At 37.9% G+C, this 16716-nt stretch overlaps 1 protein-coding gene across 2 annotated transcripts in view; it reads left to right on the forward strand.

Moving 5' to 3' along the window:
- Window positions 1–16716, forward strand: part of LOC150085684 (vesicular integral-membrane protein VIP36-like) — a 236019-nt gene that overhangs the window by 65081 nt on the left and 154222 nt on the right. For both annotated transcript variants that reach the window (XM_090373444.1, XM_090373443.1), the window contains one exon: window positions 5036–5150. In XM_090373444.1, the coding sequence (XP_090229570.1) occupies window positions 5036–5150 (115 nt within the window). The remainder of the gene's footprint in view (window positions 1–5035; window positions 5151–16716) is intronic.

Below are 16716 nucleotides of genomic sequence, written 5' to 3' on the forward strand. Positions count from 1 at the left end.
TAGTCTGAGCAAGAGGAAGAATTCCATCACCATTGAGCTTGCTGAATCCATTCAAAGCCTTAAACACCTCAATCAGATCACCTTGCAGATGCCAAGTCTCCAGAAGCAGAACTCCAATTTGCAGAAGTGATGCCTTTCTTGGTAAGAGCACCCCTTTGTTCTGTTCGCCAATCTTGTTGCCCTTCTCTGCATTCACTTCAACAGTTCTACATCCTTAATTTCTGAACAAACAAACAAACTTTTTTTAAAGCTGAATTTATTCAGCCAGGCATTGTGAGAAATATTGAAGAAAGTAGTGCAGTTGCCAACAGAGTATACCAGTAATTCATTTAATATTACAAAACATTTTGATGGGTGAGTAAAAAATATTGAAGAAAATCTTCCGACAACAGATGATCTGTCAGTAAAGGATATAATTGATGAAATTATACTAGATAAACCTGACACTGAGGAAAATGAAAATTCCAATAATGAAGATATTGCAGTTCAGAGAATTTGCCAACAACCAGAGAAATTAGGAAATCTTTTGAAGTGTTTCTGAATGCATTAGAGAATGCATTTCTGAATGCATTAGAGAACCTAAGGGAGAGAAAAGTGAAGAGTACAAATTATTGTACTGGTTACAAGAACATAATGAAAATTTAACTGTTAAGGATTTGAAACAGCAGACATTGGAGAAATTTTTTAGGTATGTTTGTAATATGTTTTTTTTTTTGTATTCATTGTTTTATTTTATTTATTAATTATTTTTTTTAATTTTGAAATTGCAATCAAATCATTTGATATGTGTTTATGTAGTTTATATGTATGTTTATATATATACTGTTTGTTTGTTATTTGGTTTTTAGGAGCATTAGCAACTAAGGCCATATTGCTCCGGGATATGCGGTGGGCATTCCCTGACCTTTCCGCATCCTCCGTATTTGGTGGTGACGGGCTCGAACCCCGGTCTAATCAAGAAGCATTTAGCATTTTAGCATTAGCATTAGTAGAGGCATTTGATGCAAGAAAGCAAGCTTATGCAGCATCAGCCAAAAAAAAAAAAAAAAAAACCCACTTCCACTTCACCCCTCTGTTCGTTCAAAATACCTGTCCAGCTGAGCCTTAAACTTATTTAGGCTATCAACCTCCACCACAAGGGATGGCAGTCTGTTCCACCAACCAACCACCCGCTGGCTAAAGGCAAATTTCCGCACGTCTATCCTACATCTGTCTTTCCTCAATTTGAATTTATGCCCTCTCAGGTGATTTTTCTGAGCTAGAAGAAGAATCCCATCAGCATTGAGCATGCTTAAACCATTCAAGGCTTTATACACCTCTATCAGATCACCTCGCTGGTGCCTAGTCTCCAGACACTGTAATTTGCAAAACTTAAGCCTTTCTTCGTAAGAGCACCCCTTTGTTCCATTCACTAATCTTGTTGCCCTTCTCTGTACTCGTTCCAGCAGCTCTACATCCTTCTTGAAATGAGGCCTCCAGACCTGTATACAGTACTCTAGGTGTGGCCTGACCTTTGCCTTATACAATGGAATAATCACCTCCTTATCCCTGCTGGAAAAATTCCTGTATATCATTGACAATACTCCATGAGCTACTCTTGCAGCCCGTCTGCACTGCTCAGAGAACTTCATATCTGCCTGCACAATCACCCCCAAGTCCCTTTCATTCTCTACCACTGTCAGTAGTACCACAGAGTTGATACGTTGCTCTGGGGTTGCTGTTTCCCATGTGTAGTACTTTACATTTGTCAATGTTAAACTTCATTTGCCACCTCTCAGCCCATCTGCTCAACCTTTCCAGATCCTGTTGCAGCAGCATAGTGTCAGTAGTGTCCTTGACAACCCTGCCAACCTTTGTATCATCTGCAAACTTGGACATTAAGCTTGATATACCATCATCAATATCATTTATAAATACAGAAAACAACAATGGACCCAACACTGAGCCCTGAGGGACTCCACTAATAACATCAGTCCACGATAAGCAGTGTCCATTGATTACCACTCTCTGTCTTCTCCCCCTCAACCACCCCTTTATCCATAGCAGCAATTTGCCTCCAATGTCACACTGCTCCAATTTGTGTAGCAGTCTTCCATGTGCAACAGTATCAAAAGCCTTTCTAAGATCCAAGTATATAATATCAAAGTTATTCCCTGCATCCAGCTCTTTTGTGACTGCATCATAGTATCCAATCATGTTGGTCAGGCAAGACTTCCCCTTAACAAAACCATGCTGTGTCTGAGCTATAACTGAAGTCTTGTCTAAATGATCCTGCAGTGCTTCTTTAACCAGTGCCTCCATTAATTTTCCTGGAACAGAAGTTAAGCTCACAGGTCTATAATTACTTGTTTCAGCCTTTGATCCTCCTTTGTGAATTGGGGTCACATTTGCACATTTCCAGTCCATGGAAATGGACTGGAAATGTGCAACCCTCCCCTGAGTCCAAGGAAGCTCTCATAACTATGGCTAAGTGTTTGCTTACTTCCTTTGCTGCCTCCTTTAATATAACTGGATAGATCCCATCCACTCCGGGTGCCTTTCTTGTGTTTATCTTCAACAGTTTCTCCTCCACTTTACTCCCAGTTATTTCAAGATTCTGTAGCTTACTGCTAGAGTTGAATACACCTCTGGCATTCCCCTTGCTGAATAACTCCTCATGTGTGAATGTTGATGCAAAATATTCATTTAGTTTGTTAGCTACCTGAGCAGGATCATCAACAGTTGACCCATCAATATCAAGTGGACCAATCTGATTTATCCCCTTTCTTCTAGAGAAGCGTGTGCTATGCACTGCTGCTCCTTCCCACCTGGCTACGGAGGCGCCTTATATATACTGTACTGGATAATAAAGAAAGATTAGTAAGATAAGCAACTTTTTATATTTACGAAAAAAAAAATCCCTCCCTTTAATGTTATCAATTTTCTTAAACCAAATGTGATCACAATAAGTGGTACCCACTGTATATATACTGCTGAAAAACTAAACATCTCAAAGGGTGCTTAGTTAATTTATAATGCCCTTAGCAGGGGGGGGGATAAAATGAACAAAGATAAAATTTTAGCAATATTAAATCATTCTGAAACCATAGAACATAAATTCTAAGGGCCGATTGAACTAAATTCAAGGTAAATTTTCAAAGGTCACATGAGTCGGTACTATGGGAAGAGGAAAGTGTTTTTTTTTTTTTTTTTTTATATGCCCTTCTCATGCTCTTCACACACAGTGTGAAAAGTATGAGAAACAAATAAATAAGAATGTGAATTTTACTTTAAGTAACAAAGTAAAATATAGAAATACTATCATTCTTATAATGAAACTTTTTACTTGAAATATTATATTTCAAGTAGTTTCATTATAAGAATAATATAATTGATGATATTAATAAAGTGAGTGGGATAATGTAGACCACTAGATATTTCTTATTTTTATCTTATTAATATTATTATATATTTTTTAAAGTTGTGGTGAGACCAAACAAATTTTTGCTTTAAATAAGTTTCGGCAAAATTTAAAAGCTCTGCTTATTATAATTTATATTTATTAAATTGAAGGTTGATCAGAGTATTTGTTTTTGGTACATTATTTTGGGATTATTGCTACCCAAATGTAGTACCTTGCATTTATCACTGTTAACATGCATATGTGACATATAGGGGTCCACAAACTTTTTTTTGATATTTGAAGGGGTGTGTGAACTTTTTTGATTTTTGAAAGGGTCCGTAGATCTCAGTAGTTTGGGAACCCACTGCTTTAAAGAATAATTATTTTTGTCTATCTACTGTTGGCCCTAATTATTCGTCCCTTCAAATATTAATTATTAATTATACTGATTATATTATATCGATTATACTGATTATATTATATCGATTATACTGACTATACTAATTATATTATATTTTTCTAATTTTAACAGTTATAGTTGGAAGGATGAACTCCTTTGGAGTCCATCCTTCCAACTATAACTGTTAATAATAAGCAATTATAAATCCTAAGTTTTAAAAATGTTCTCATAGGCAGTAAAATATTTATAAATTCTGAGATTGTACTTAAAAATCATCTTTGACTTATGTATGTGTATCTTTTCATTTTTATTTGTGTAGTTATTATTTCATACCCTCAGGTCATTTTTCCTTCTATGTTTTCCCTCATAAGAAGTTCTAAGCCACCCGTCCCTTGGAAATTTCTTAATAGAGTTCTACTGTATACTTTTAACAGTGAGGATTTCATTGGGGACACCCCTAGACTAGCTGCCGCTAATGGGATCCTTTATAAACTATATAACTGGAACCCTCTGCAACAACCAACACAACTAGCACCCTAGGGCTAGCATTTGTTGCCATAAACTCCAAGGGCCGATGTATGCTGAAGTTTTTGTATATTGGGAAACATATTACTGAGCGACTGAATTATTACATATCAAAATTTCAGAGTGGTTCATCATAACCCTATGTTACAAATTAAAAATCATTTTGCTGTATCTATTTTTATATTAGCATTAGCAGAGGCATGTGATGCAAGAAAGCAAGCTTATACAGCATCAACCAAAAAAAAAAAAAAAAAACCACGCTTCTCATTTCAACCATCCATTCATTCCGAAAGTTTGTACACTTCTTCCTTGAATTTATTTAAGCTACCAACTTCCACAATGGCAGATGGAAGTTTGTTCTAGCAATCAACTACCTGCTTGCTAAAGGAAAATTTCCACACGTCTATTCTACAACTGTCTTTCCTCAATTTGAGTTTGTTTCCTCGGGTTTGTAATCTGAGCAAGAGTTTTTAATCATTAAATTTTTTCTAAAATTTTTCACCATAGAGGGGCCACCTAGCTCAGCAATATGGGCAAGCCATCTTTTGTCTCATTAGGTCTGTGCTTATATAAAAATTCTTGCCATATACAAGAAAGTTGAAAATCATCTGTTATTATCATCCTTAATAAAGTTCAGTGTTGCTTTCTTGGAAGCTTTACAATTAATGTTAAACATGATATATATATTTCATTAGAATAATTTAGTCACAGTTATTTTTAATTTGTAGCCATGTTATATTAAGAACTGGGAAATTCAGGTTCACTTTCAAATTCATGGGAAAGGAAAAGATCTTTATGGTGATGGTATTGCAATATGGTATACCAAAGAAGCACTTCAGTTAGGTAAGTAGTTCATTTTTTTCTTGTTTCTAATGAGAAATCCTGCATAGATATCTGATAAAACTAAATCTTATATAAAATTTTAAATGAAAAATTAGTTGTAACTAACACTAGGGGCTTAGAGGGGAACAGGTATCCTGTGTGTTATCAGACACTCAGCCTAAAACACTGATCGATCCAATATCTCTCTATTACAGAATATTTAGGAGAAGTCCGGTTGGCCTGCCTCCCTAAAATCCACTCATGCACACCTTCTCGATGGTAAGCCCTGTTACGTCACATAGGTGGCAACGAACGTGTAGAGTAGTTCTCTTCAAGACGCCTGGTCAGCGTGAAGAGGAAAAGACCAAACCCTCCAGTATATGACAGCACGACAAAAGAAATGGCCCTCAGTCCCCAGCAGCTTTCACTCTCCCTCTTACGGCAGTGAGAGGATCAGAGTGGAAGCAGAGGGTACTAAGAATCTCTGGGTACGACCAGGCTGCCATGCACGGAAAATGAACTTGGCCTGTTATAACGTAAGATCACTCATCGGTGAAGACAAGATATTAGAGCTGGAAAAGGAAATAGAAAATGTGAATTGGAATATCATCGGTTTGGCTGAAACCAATGGAAACAGTGAAAGGAGTGAAGGTGGAGTTGGGTTTCTGGTCCATAAATATTTTAAAAACAACATTTTGGAATTCAAAAGTACATCACCAAGGGTGTCAAGAATAATACTCAAGATTTCTAAGAGGTACAAGCTAAAGATTATAATGATTTATGCACCAACATCGAGCCATGATGATGAAGAGGTTGAAGAAATGTACACCGAAATTGAGAGTCTTCTAGATGGGCAAAAAACCCCACTAACTATTATTATGGGGGACTTCAATGCTAAGGTTGTAAAAAGACAAAACAGCACAGAAAGGGGAACTATAGCAGTAAGCAACTCTAGCAGTAAGCTACAGAATCTTGAAATAACTGGGAGTAAAGTGGAGGAGAAACTGTTGAAGATAAACACAAGAAAGGCACCCGGGGTGGATGGGATCTATCCAGTTATATTAAAGGAGGCAGCAAAGGAAGTAAGCAAACCCTTAGCCATAATTATGAGAGCTTCCTTGGACTCAGGGGAGGTACCCATAGACTGGAAATGTGCAAATGTGACCCCAATTCACAAAGGAGGATCAAAGGCTGACACAAGTAATTATAGACCTGTGAGCTTAACTTCTGTTCCAGGAAAATTAATGGAGGCACTGGTTAAAGAAGCACTGCAGGATCATTTAGACAAGACTTCAGTTATAGCTCAGACACAGCATGGTTTTGTTAAGGGGAAGTCTTGCCTGACCAACTTGATTGGATACTATGAATGCAGTCACAAAAGAACTGGATGCAGGGAATAACTTTGATATTATATACTTGGATCTTAGAAAGGCTTTTGATACTGTTGCACATGGAAGACTGCTACACAAATTGGAGCAGTGTGACATTGGAGGCAAATTGCTGCTATGGATAAAGGGGTGGTTGAGGGGGAGAAGACAGAGAGTGGTAATCAATGGACACTGCTCATCGTGGACTAATGTTATTAGTGGAGTCCCTCAGGGCTCAGTGTTGGGTCCATTATTGTTTTCTGTATTTATAAATGATATTGATGATGGTATATCAAGCTTAATGTCCAAGTTTGCAGACGATACAAAGGTTGGCAGGGTTGTCAAGGACACTACTGACACTATGCTGCTGCAACAGGTCTGGAAAGGTTGAGCAGATGGGCTGAGAGGTGGCAAATGAAGTTTAACATTGACAAATGTAAAGTACTACACATGGGAAACAGCAACCCCAGAGCAACGTATCAACACTGTGGTACTACACTTACAGTGGTAGAGAATGAAAGGGACTTGGGGGTGGTTGTGCAGGCAGATATGAAGTTCTCTGAGCAGTGCAGACGGGCTGCAAGAGTAGCTCATGGAGTATTGTCAATGATATACAGGAATTTTTCCAGTAGGGATAAGGAGGTGATTATTCCATTGTATAAGGCAATGGTCAGGCCACACCTAGAGTACTGTATACAGGTCTGGAGGCCTCATTTCAAGAAGGATGTAGAGCTGCTGGAACGAGTACAGAGAAGGGCAACAAGATTAGTGAATGGAACAAAGGGGTGCTCTTACGAAGAAAGGCTTAAGTTTTGCAAGTTACAGTGTCTGGAGACTAGGCACCAGCGAGGTGATCTGATAGAGGTGTATAAAGCCTTGAATGGTTTAAGCATGCTCAATGCTGATGGGATTCTTCCTCTAGCTCAGAAAAATCACCTGAGAGGGCATAAATTCAAATTGAGGAAAGACAGATGTAGGATAGACGTGCGGAAATTTGCCTTTAGCCAGCGGGTGGTTGGTTGGTGGAACAGACTTCCATCCCTTGTGGTGGAGGTTGATAGCCTAAATAAGTTTAAGGCTCAGCTGGACAGGAATTTTGAACGAACAGAGGGGTGAAGTGGAAGTGGGTTTTTTTTTTTTTTTTTTTTTTGGCTGATGCTGCATAAGCTTGCTTTCTTGCATCAAATGCCTCTACTAATGCTAAATGCTAATGCTAATAGGAAATTTTTGAATTGGTGAAAGAAATGAAAGAGGTGAAAGACTTGTGGAATTTGCAGAATCTCAAGGACTGTCAGTAATGAACACTTTTTTCAAGAAAAGGGTGAACAGAAAGTGGACATGGAAGAGTCCAAATGGATTAACTACTAATGAAATTGACTTCATCCTCACTAACAGAAGATATATTGTGAATGATGTAACCGTCCTGAATAAGGTAAATGTTGGAAGTGATCACAGAATGGTAAGATGTACACTTGATATAGATGTAGGAAAGGAAAAAACTGACTTGAGTAAATAATACAAAGGTCTCTGAGATAACAGAAGAGGAGAAAAGGCAGTATGTACTGGAACTTAAGAACAAGTTTGAGCTTCTGCCGACTGCTGAGGACCAAGATATCGACGAGGAATATTACAACTTTCTGAAAGTGATAAAGCCCAAGAAACCTATAGGGAAAAAGAAATCCAAAGAAGACAAAATTAGTCAAGAAACACTTGTCATGATGAACCGAAGATGACAAATGAAAAGCAAGATAAACACTGACAGGGAGAAAATTGAGTATACTGAGTTATGCAAAGCCATTATAAAGAGACTCAGAGAGGACATAAGAAGATTTAACACAAGAAAAGTAGAACAAGCATTAAGGGAAAACAAAGGATTTAAATCAGCAGCCATGAGCCATGAGTAGTACAGAAAGACAAATGATACTGAAACTGAATAGGGATGGTGTACTTATAAACAGCAGAGAAGGCATACTTCAAATAGCAGAAGACTACTATGGAGAATTATACAAGGAGCAGGGGAATGATGCCAGCAGTGAGGAAGATGGAGTGCAAATTAGCAACACATACGACATACCCGATATTCTTCCTGATGAGGTAGAACATGCATTGAAGAAAATGAAGAATCAGAAAGCCCCAGGGGAAGATGAAGTTACTGTAGAGTTGTTAAAATTGGAAGGAAGAGAAATAACACAAAAACTGGCAAGGCTCTTCACAAAGTGCATTAGAAAAGGTGTGACGCCTAAGCAGTGGAATAATGCAATCCTAGTTTTGCTGCATAAGAAAGGAGATAAATCAGAAATTGGAAATTATAGACCAATTAGCTTGTTATCCCACATATACAAGTTGTTCACAAGGGTCATTACTAACAGATTAGAAAGAATACTTGATGAGAATCAACCAAAAGAGCAAGCTGGCTTTATGACAGGATTCTCAACTATGGATCACCTTCACGTAATATCACAGCTAATGGAGAAAGCAAATGAATATAAAACACCATTATGCCTGGCATTTGTGGATTATGAAAAGGCATTTGACTCCATACAGCATAAGGCAATGTTTCGGGCACTGCAAAGACAAGGCATAGATACCCCACATATTATGATTTTGAAGAAAATATATGAGAGTGCTAACTCCTTCATTAGACTAGACAAGGACAGTAGGAAATTTAAAATTGAGAAAGGAGTTCGACAAGGAGACACAATATCTCCGAAGCTGTTTACTGCTGCCCTTGAGGAAGCTTTCAGAAGATTAGACTGATCGCAGAAAGGAGTCAATGTGAATGGAGAGTACCTAAACCATTTACGATTTGCAGATGACATTGTGGTCATAAGCCACAATCCCAAAGAATTAGAGGAAAATCTTAATCAGTTATGCACAGTTAGTAAGGATTTTGGACTAAAGATGAATATGGCTAAAACAAAAGTAATGATGAACAAGTATGCCACAGAAAGGGAAATAATGATTGATGGAGCTGTAATTGAAAAGGTGGAGTCATATACTATCTGGGACAAGTTATTAGCTGTAATAATGGTAAATGGCTGGAAGTCAAGAGAAGAATAAATTTTGGATGGATAGCATTCAGGAAATATAGTCACATACTGAAGAGCAATATCCCAGTTTGTCTGAAACGTAAAATAATGAACCAATGTATACTCCCCATCATGACTTATGGAAGTGAAACTTGGGCATTCACCAAAAGAATGCAGGAGAAGCTGAGAACTACAGAGCGAAGATTGGAACGAATTATATTAGGAATCAGAATGTTAGATAAGAAGAGAAACACATGGATTAGGCAGCAAACTCAAGTAAAGGACATTGTTATCAAAACTGAAGAACTAAAATGGTCTTGGGCAGGACACATAGCTCGAAGACATGATGACAGGTGGACTAAGAAAATAACAGAATGGTATCCAAGAGGAGCTAGAAGAAAAATCAGAAGACAAAGGCGGAGATGGATAGATGAAATTCATGAGTTTGTGGGTAGTAAATGGATGGCCAGTGCTCAAAACAGAAGGAACTGGAAAGTTGCTGGAGAGGCCTTCATCCTGCAGTGGATTGAAAATGGCTGATGATGATGATCACTAAAGCTAAAGCTTATCTTTTAACTTCTTTAATTGAAATGTAATTGAAACCTTATTTCTGTATTGCCTTTTTTCCTAGAAGTAAAGCAGCAACAGTAGTATATACTTTCATATTTTTTTTTTTATTTTGGAAGAGAAGCTTATTTTATAGACCAAAGTTCACTCTTAAGGATTTCAGAATACTACTGAAATGCATGTAATTGTGATTTAGATGGCATTACTCATTCTAATCTCTGAAGAGTAATAAATACAAGACAAGTTATATATACTGTGTATATGATGGGTGATACTTTGGATTGTTATACAGTAAATCCTCGATTTAACGGACTAATAGGGGAGAAGGGGTGTCCGTTAAATCAAATGTAACATGGGGGGTTGGATTTTTTATTGTTCTTAATGTAAAAAAAAAAAAAGGCTTTAATACAATATACAGTACTGTACAATATTAAATTATAATAAAGAATATGTAATATTCTGTTGTAAATATAAAATGTTGCAATTTGGTCTTTGATTTAATGATATCAGAAAAAACTTTTTTTTTTTTTTTTTTTTTACACAGTAAATTTCACAAACACTTGCTACTGAGACTCCTTGTTCTAATTTTTGTGGCACATTTCAGTTCACATGCTTTCTTTTAACTCCTCTATTACTTGATGCCATTTTAAATTGTAAGGATTACAAAATTATTTAATAAATAAACTTACAATTCATAAGTCACAGAAACACTGTCTACAACCTGATGGCACGATAGCTTGAGGCAGACTTAGACTGAAACAAAACGAGTCGGTAGACCTGCAGTTTAGTGTCGCAAGTCTTGTTCAGCTTGCAAGTCACCGCCTCCTCTTATCTGTTATCTGGGAAAACAGCTATTTGAACATGTTTTTAGAAAGAATAAAAAACAATTTCCTGAATTTGATTATAAAAATAAAAGTAGGTAATTATCAAAACAATAACGGAAATAGGTAATTATTATTAATTTTTAATTAATAATAACACTGAAGTTTCGTATAACCTAAAAAAATAATATGGTCGAGATTAATATGTACATTACTCTATTATTATTTGTCTGGTCCGTTAAATCCGAAATCCGTTATATCGGGGTCCGTTGAATAGAGGGTTTACTCTATTTATAATTATATTTTTCAAAAATAACTAAATGCACAAGGCATAATACGTTAAGAGTAAGAGTTTAATATCTATATAATGTCAGTTTAGATACACCATAGAGTTGGTGTAGATACACGAGTTGCCCGATATTGCACTACCTCAAATAAGTAATGCTTCACTAATAGAGAAGACTATTGTTACTTATTCTCAGTGAGTACCACCACCCAGAATTATATTTTTAGGAATTATAATTTTCCAGCTATATACACTACACTGTGGAAATTATAAGGAACACCTTGGAAAGCACTAAAGAGCAATAAGCTTATTGAGAGCATCTTGTTTCTTTTGTGGCATTCCTTTTGGAGGTTGCAGAATTTGTAAAATAAAATATAAAATATATATATTAAGTTAGAGTTCATCTTCTAGAGCTTGATCTCATTAGACCGACACAACTACAGTGCATAAAAAGCTAGTGATGGCATAATTGAATGATTCATAATCAGTTATTTCAATAATCAAATGATTTAAAGGGAAAAAGTTAAAAAAGAAATGACAGCAAACATGGTCTTTCTCTCTCTTCATCCTCCTTCTCCCCCCCCCCCCACATCATCGATTATGGTTTTTTGATAATCAAATAGAAAGGTATCAGCCACATCATGATTTTCCCTTTGGGTTTCAAAGGAAAAATCATGATGTGTCTGATACCTTTCTATTTGATTATCAGATAGGTATAAATCAGGTATAAATTCATCCTGGGTACATATTGTATCTCTTGTGGTAGAGCTTGGGCTTACACACTTTTAGAAACTGCTGTTTATCCATGAGTTAGCCTAAATTAACAAATATAATTTTTAATCAAATAGCATCACCCAGTAGGTGAATCTGTTATTCATTAAAAACTCAAAGGCAGCCACTGTTGTGAACAGCTTTGGACCTGTTTGGATCACTCACCAGATAACAGGTAGCCAAAGGTGTAATTAGGATATGGCAAAGGTGGTTCCTCAGCCACAGGTGTTTAATTCTTTGTAGGCACACAGTTAGACCTAGAATAATGAAATCTATAATTTATTTTTAAAACATGACAGTCATTATTATTCTAATCAATTATAAACACATTTTTTTTATATGAAGGACCATCGAATTATAGATAACTTTTATATATATATATATATATATATATTTTTTGTTAGTTGTTGGCGCATCGGCTTCTGTGGCCATATTGCACCTCCCAAGGTTTCTGCATTTTCTACTCTGATCCAAGCCAGAGGTGGGATTCGAACCCGCGACCTTTGGTTTGCCAGGCAGGCACTTTACCCATCTGGCTAGCCCAGTCAGCACTTTTATAATTAATGTTATAATTATAATTATGAAAACAAACATGCTTTTCTGATGTTTAGCCACAGACATCAGAAAAGATGTCTGTGGCTAAACATCTATACATCAGATTGTATAGAGTAGTAGGAAATTCAAATTTTTAATTGTGGTAACTAGGTAGCTCTAACATAAAATTATATAGCGTAATTCGCATCCCTGCATTTAGTATTCTATTAGATAGTGTAGTATTCACAATTACTTAATTAAATTTATTGATCTTATTAATTTAAAATATCATGCCCCAGACTAGAGCAGAAAAGCAACGGGCACAAAGTGGCAGGAGTGCTGTGACTCTGGGGAGAACTGGGGGGGGGGGGGGGGGGGGGGGCAATCCTCCAATGCATCGCAGCCTAAAAAAATGTGCAACCTGTGAAATGTTTGCCGAACTCTCTGGAACGGAACATGATCTAGCCAAGAAGGATGTCTTTGTGTGTGCCAGGTGCAGAGAGTGTCTAGAAATTAGGCGTCAGCTCAGTGTTCTGATGGGCGTCTATGAGAGCTTGAGGTGTAGGGTAGATACCCTTGAAGAAATTAATGAGGACCCGTCAAGCTCTCAGCTGCCCAACTCAACGCCAGAGCTCACTCCTGGGAATCAGGCAACACAGCGGCAACCTCCAAAGCAGAATGCGCTGGTCCCACAGGAGTTAGTTATCGTCAGTGACTCTATTGTCAGGAAGATGGGGAATATATTGTGTAAAAAGGATAGATGGAATAGGACCAGGGTATGTTTGCCAGGAGCAAAAGTTGATGACGTTGTAAAGCATATATCATCTTTTAAGGGCACAAAGAGTGATAGTGTTGTACACGTTGGCACCAATGACATTAAGAGTAGGAGATCTGCAGATTTACTTAACAAGTACAGGTCAATGTTGCAAAAAAGTCATGAATTAGGGTTAAATTTGAAAGTGTCTGCAATTCTGCCCAGACGATAGGAGAGAGTACATAATGAGAGCCTTGTTAATCATTTCGGCCCTGGAGGAAATATGCAAGGCTCAAGGGGTAAAATATTTTTCAGCGTGTTCTGTGCTTGTTAACAGGAGAGACTGCTTCTACAGGGATGGGATACACTTAAACAGAAAGAGTGCAAGAATATTTGCTGATGCTATCGAGGCAGTGTTAGGTGGGTTGGAAAACTGCTAGCTTGGGGGGATTCACAGACTAAAAGGTTAAAAGAGGCTGCAGGCAGAGGTGAAGGTGATTCTTGCACTACTTCTGTTAGAATAAGCAGTGGCGTGGAGCAAGGGGTGTTGGGGGTTTCAGGGAATGATGGCAGTCATCGTGAAACAGGTAGGTATATAGAATGTGTTAGGGTAACTAATAATAAGAATAGGTACATGTATACTTGCATGTATACCAATGCTAGAAGTATTGTAAATAAATTTGATGAATTTGAAGTGTTGATCAAGACATCAAAGGCGGACATTGTTGGGATAGCAGAGACGTGGTGTCACACAGATATAAGGAATGCAGAACTGGAATTTGGGGAGTACAATGTGTACAGAAAGGATAGACAGGATAGGAAGGAAGGCGGTGTTATGCTGTTAATTAAGAAAAACATTAAGCACTGCGAAAGCAAAAATAAGAGTAGGAGTGTGTTATAGGCCTAATGACTTGAATGACTACAATGAACAATTGTACAGAGAAATAGAATGGGCTAGTAAATCAGAATGTCTTATAATGGGGGATTTTAACTTCCCAGATATAGACTGGAACTTATGGGTTGGTCACTTGCATACTAGTAAGACTTTTGTGGATTTATTGGATGATTGTTTTCTGCAGCAGCATGTTTGAGAGACAACCAGAGAGGGTAATACTCTTGATCAGGTTATCAGCAGTGATCATTTGTGTATTAAGAATTTGCAGATAAAGGAACCATTAGGTGGCAGTGATCACAGTGTACTGATGTTTCATTTACTTAAAGATATAATTACTGTCAGGGGTAAAGGAACGGGTTTTTGCTTCCATAAAGCTGACTGTAGTAGTCTCAAACAGTTTTTAAATTCTGTACAGTGGGACCAACTGATGATGTTACCAACAGCAAATTTTAAGTGGGAAGCATTCAAGGAATTAATAGTGGAAGCTACTAAACTTTTCATAGCTATTAAGATATATTGTTCAAGGTTTAGGTCTAAATGGTTGTCAAATGAACTAATGAGACTCGTGGCAGAGAAGAAAAAAAGCATGGGATGCATATAAGCACTGCGAAACAGAAGCCTATGATATATATAAGCTAGTCTGTAATCAAATCACAAAGGAGGTTAGGCAAGCGAAGGCAGATTATGAGAAATCTTTGGCAAAGGAGGCTAAGAAAAACAGCAAGGATTTCTTTACTTATATAAACTCTAAAAGGAAGGGGATGAATCTGATTGGTCCACTTGATATCGATGGTTCGACTGTTGATGATCCTGCTCAGATAGCAAGCGAACTGAGTGAGTATTTTGCATCTACATTCACACATGAGGAGTTATTAAGGTTTGAAAATGGCAGAAGGTTATCAAATTGTAGCAGGGTGCTTAATGATTTTGTAATAACTGAGAGCAAAATGGAGCAGAAATTGTTGAAGTTAAACCTAAGAAAGGCACCTGGGGTGGATGGGATCTATCCAGTTATATTAAAGTAGGTGGGAAAGGAAGTAAGCAAACCCCTAGACATAATTATGAGAGCATCCTTGGACTCAGGGGAGGTCCCCACGGACTGGAGATGTGCAAATGTGCCCCCAATTCACAAAGGGGGATTGCAAAGGATCGAAGGGTGACACGAGTAATTACAGACCAGTTAGTTTAACTTCTGTTCTGGCTAAAATAATGGAGTCACTGGTTAAAGAGCCGACCGGGCTAGCCGGGTGGGTAAAGTGCCTGCCTGGCAACCCAAAGGTCGCGGGTTCGAATCCCGCCTTGGGCTTGGATCAAAGTACTGCAAAAACCTTGGGAGGTGCATTATGGCCACAGAAGCCGATGTGCCAACTACCAAAAAGAAAAAAAAAAAAAAAACTGGTTAAAGATGCATTGCATGATCATCTAGACAAGACTGCAGCAATAATTTAGATACAGCATGGGTTTGTTAAGGGAAAGTCTTGTCTGACAAATTTGATGGTTATTATGATGTGGTTACAAAGGAACTGGATGCAAAAAATAATTTTGATATCATATACTTGGATTTCAGAAAAGCTTTTGACACTGTTGCGAATGGAAGACTACTGTACAAATTGGAGCAGAATGATATTAAGGGTAAGTCGCTACAATGGATAAAAGGATGGTTGAGTGGGAGAAGACAGAGGGTGGTAATCAGTGGGTGCTGCTCTTCGTGGACTAGAGTTATTAGTGGAGTCCCACAGGGTTCGGTGTTGGGTCCACTGTGGTTTTGTATATTTATCATTGATATTGATGAAGGTATATCAGGCTTAGTATCGAAGTTTGCAGATGATCCAAAGGTTGGCAGGGTTGTTAATGACAGTAATGGCAGTGTGTTACTGCAACAGGATCTAGACAATTTGGGCAGATGGGCCAAGAAGTGGCAACCGAAGTTTAACATTGACAAATGCAAAGTACTGCATACGGGTAGAAGTAATCCCAGAGAAATGTACCAACTGTGTGGTACTATACTTAAGGAGGTAGAAAATGAAAAAGACTTGGGAGTAATTGTGCAGTCAGATATGAAGTTCTCTGAGCAATGCAGACAGGCTGCCAGGGCAGGTCATGGGGTATTGTCAGCCGACCGGGCTAGCCGGGTGGGTAAAGTGCCTGCCTGGCAACCCAAAGGTCTTGGGTCAATTCCCGCCTCGGGCTTGGATCAAAGTACTATAAAAACCTTGGGAGGTGCATTATGGCCACAGAAGCCTATGCGCCAACAACTACCAAAAAAAAAAAAAAAAATACATGGGGTGTTGTCAATGATATACAGGAATTTTGTTAGCAGAGAAAAGTAGGTGATTATCCCTCTGTATAAGGCAATGGTCAGGCCACGCCTTGAGTACTGCTTGCAGGTCTGGAGGCCTCATTTTAGGGGGGATGTAGATTTGCTTGAGTGTGTACAGAGAAGGGCAACAAGATTGGTGAGGGGAATGAAGGGATCCTCTTACCAGGAGAAGCTTAAGTTCTGTAAATTGCAGCAGCTGTAGACCAGGCACCTGCAAGATGATCTGATTGAGGTGTATAAGGC

The sequence above is a fragment of the Mastigoproctus giganteus genome, chromosome 5 (assembly GCF_048544385.1).
Source record: "Mastigoproctus giganteus isolate SK-2022 chromosome 5, ASM4854438v1, whole genome shotgun sequence".
Taxonomy (NCBI): domain Eukaryota; kingdom Metazoa; phylum Arthropoda; class Arachnida; order Uropygi; family Thelyphonidae; genus Mastigoproctus; species Mastigoproctus giganteus.